This window comes from Octodon degus, unplaced genomic scaffold (assembly GCF_000260255.1).
Source record: "Octodon degus isolate 3935 unplaced genomic scaffold, OctDeg1.0 scaffold00044, whole genome shotgun sequence".
NCBI lineage: Eukaryota > Metazoa > Chordata > Mammalia > Rodentia > Octodontidae > Octodon > Octodon degus.
The window spans coordinates 244,514-245,990 of NW_004524620.1; the positions used below are offsets into that span (position 1 = coordinate 244,514).

The 1,477-nt window shown below is 52.9% G+C and overlaps 1 protein-coding gene across 1 annotated transcript in view; it reads right to left on the minus strand.

Annotated features, from left to right (window-relative positions):
* Gldc (glycine decarboxylase) overlaps positions 1-1,477 on the minus strand; it is a 123,612-nt gene that overhangs the window by 121,780 nt on the left and 355 nt on the right. Inside the window, exons 2-3 of the mRNA XM_023715826.1 lie at positions 1,353-1,477; positions 789-867 (exon numbers count right to left, since the gene is read on the minus strand). The exon at positions 1,353-1,477 is cut by the window's right edge and continues 59 nt beyond it. Coding sequence (XP_023571594.1) covers positions 789-867; positions 1,353-1,477 — 204 coding nt within the window. The remainder of the gene's footprint in view (positions 1-788; positions 868-1,352) is intronic.

Here is a 1,477-nt window from a genome sequence, read left to right on the forward strand (position 1 = left end):
GAGAGAGAGAGAGAGAGAGAGAGAGAGAGAGAGAGAGAGAGAAAGGGGCATAAAACCTCTGAAAGGCCATCAGACCTAAAAATTACTCCCTTTCAGTAGGCAATAAAAATTAGAGATAAAACAATTTAAAGCTACCTGTTATATAAAGAATCCTGAACTAGGGATGTCAGCAGTCTGGTCCCCTCCCAAGTTTTCTGCTTCCCGTAGCAGGACCACAGGCATTTCTTTTTCCTTTTTTTTTTTTCATTTACGTATTCTAACTACGGAGCCCGGAGCTTGGACTGGTGGTGATCCTCTTGTTTTCAGCCTCCCCAGCGCTGGGATTACAGTCGTGTGTCACACACACCACCGCACCAGAACTCTCGTTAGCAGGCTCAGAACACTACAGGGGCGCGGCCGGCACAGCCGGCGGGACCAGGGATGGAACCCCTGGTCCCTGCACTTGCCAAAGCAGGAGCTTAGTCGGCTGAGCTATCTCACGGGCCCTCTTTTTTCTTTTCTGAGTCTATCCAGATCTGTAAAGACACAGCACTTCTCCACCCAAAGGACAGGAGAACCCAGTCCTTGGAGGTGCCCGGTAGAGCCCTAGGATAAAAATTGGGAAAGGAGCTACCTTAACTCTGTCTGGAAACCAAATATCCCACTCTCCCTGCTCTAGGTAACCGCTATTAATCAATATTACTAACAGTCCCGAGAAATTCTACCCTAGAGTTAGACCTTCAGAGATCCCACAGAGCAAGCAGGCCAAAAAGCACGGCGAGCCCGAGGGCGCGCTCCGGGCCACTTACAGACTGGGTCTTCCAGTTTCAAGGGTCTTTTCAGGCGGATGCTGGCAGGTACAGTCTTCTCGATCAGTTCGTCGATGCTCTGAAATGAAAACGCAGGTCCATGAACACAAAAGGCAGGGTAAAGTGCCTGGGATAACAGCGCTGAATTACTTTGTGTTTTCCATCTACAAAGGCTGGTGACAACCTTATTTAAATCTTCTAGAGATTCTTTCTAAAGAGAAGAAGCGAACTGAGCACCCCAGAACTCTTTTGGAAGAAAGGAAATAGTGAATCGGCCACTCGAGCTGGGTTTTAGTCTACAACTAGGCACAACCAGTTAAACCCACTGGGTCGGGGGAAGGGTCTTTTTCCTGTCTACAAAATTTGGGTTCCGATGCAGGGTGAGTGGCTCGGGGCTCGACGTTAAACGGAAAGTACTGAAGCAGACAGTAAGCTGGGGGAGAAGGCATCGATTGCCGGAGCCCGGCCCGGGGCAGACGCGGGAGTACAGGAGGGCACGGCCACAGGAGGCCCCGCGGGCAGAACCGGGGTGCAGGGGAGGCCCCAGCGAGCCGGGGTTCTTACCGCCAGCCCCAGAGCCTGCAGCATCTCCCTCTGGTCTTTGTCCCCGGGCCCGATGTGCCTCCGAGCAAATTCGTCGTGCCTGGGCAGGAGGCGCTCGAGAAGGCGCGAGGTCCCGGCCGCACCGC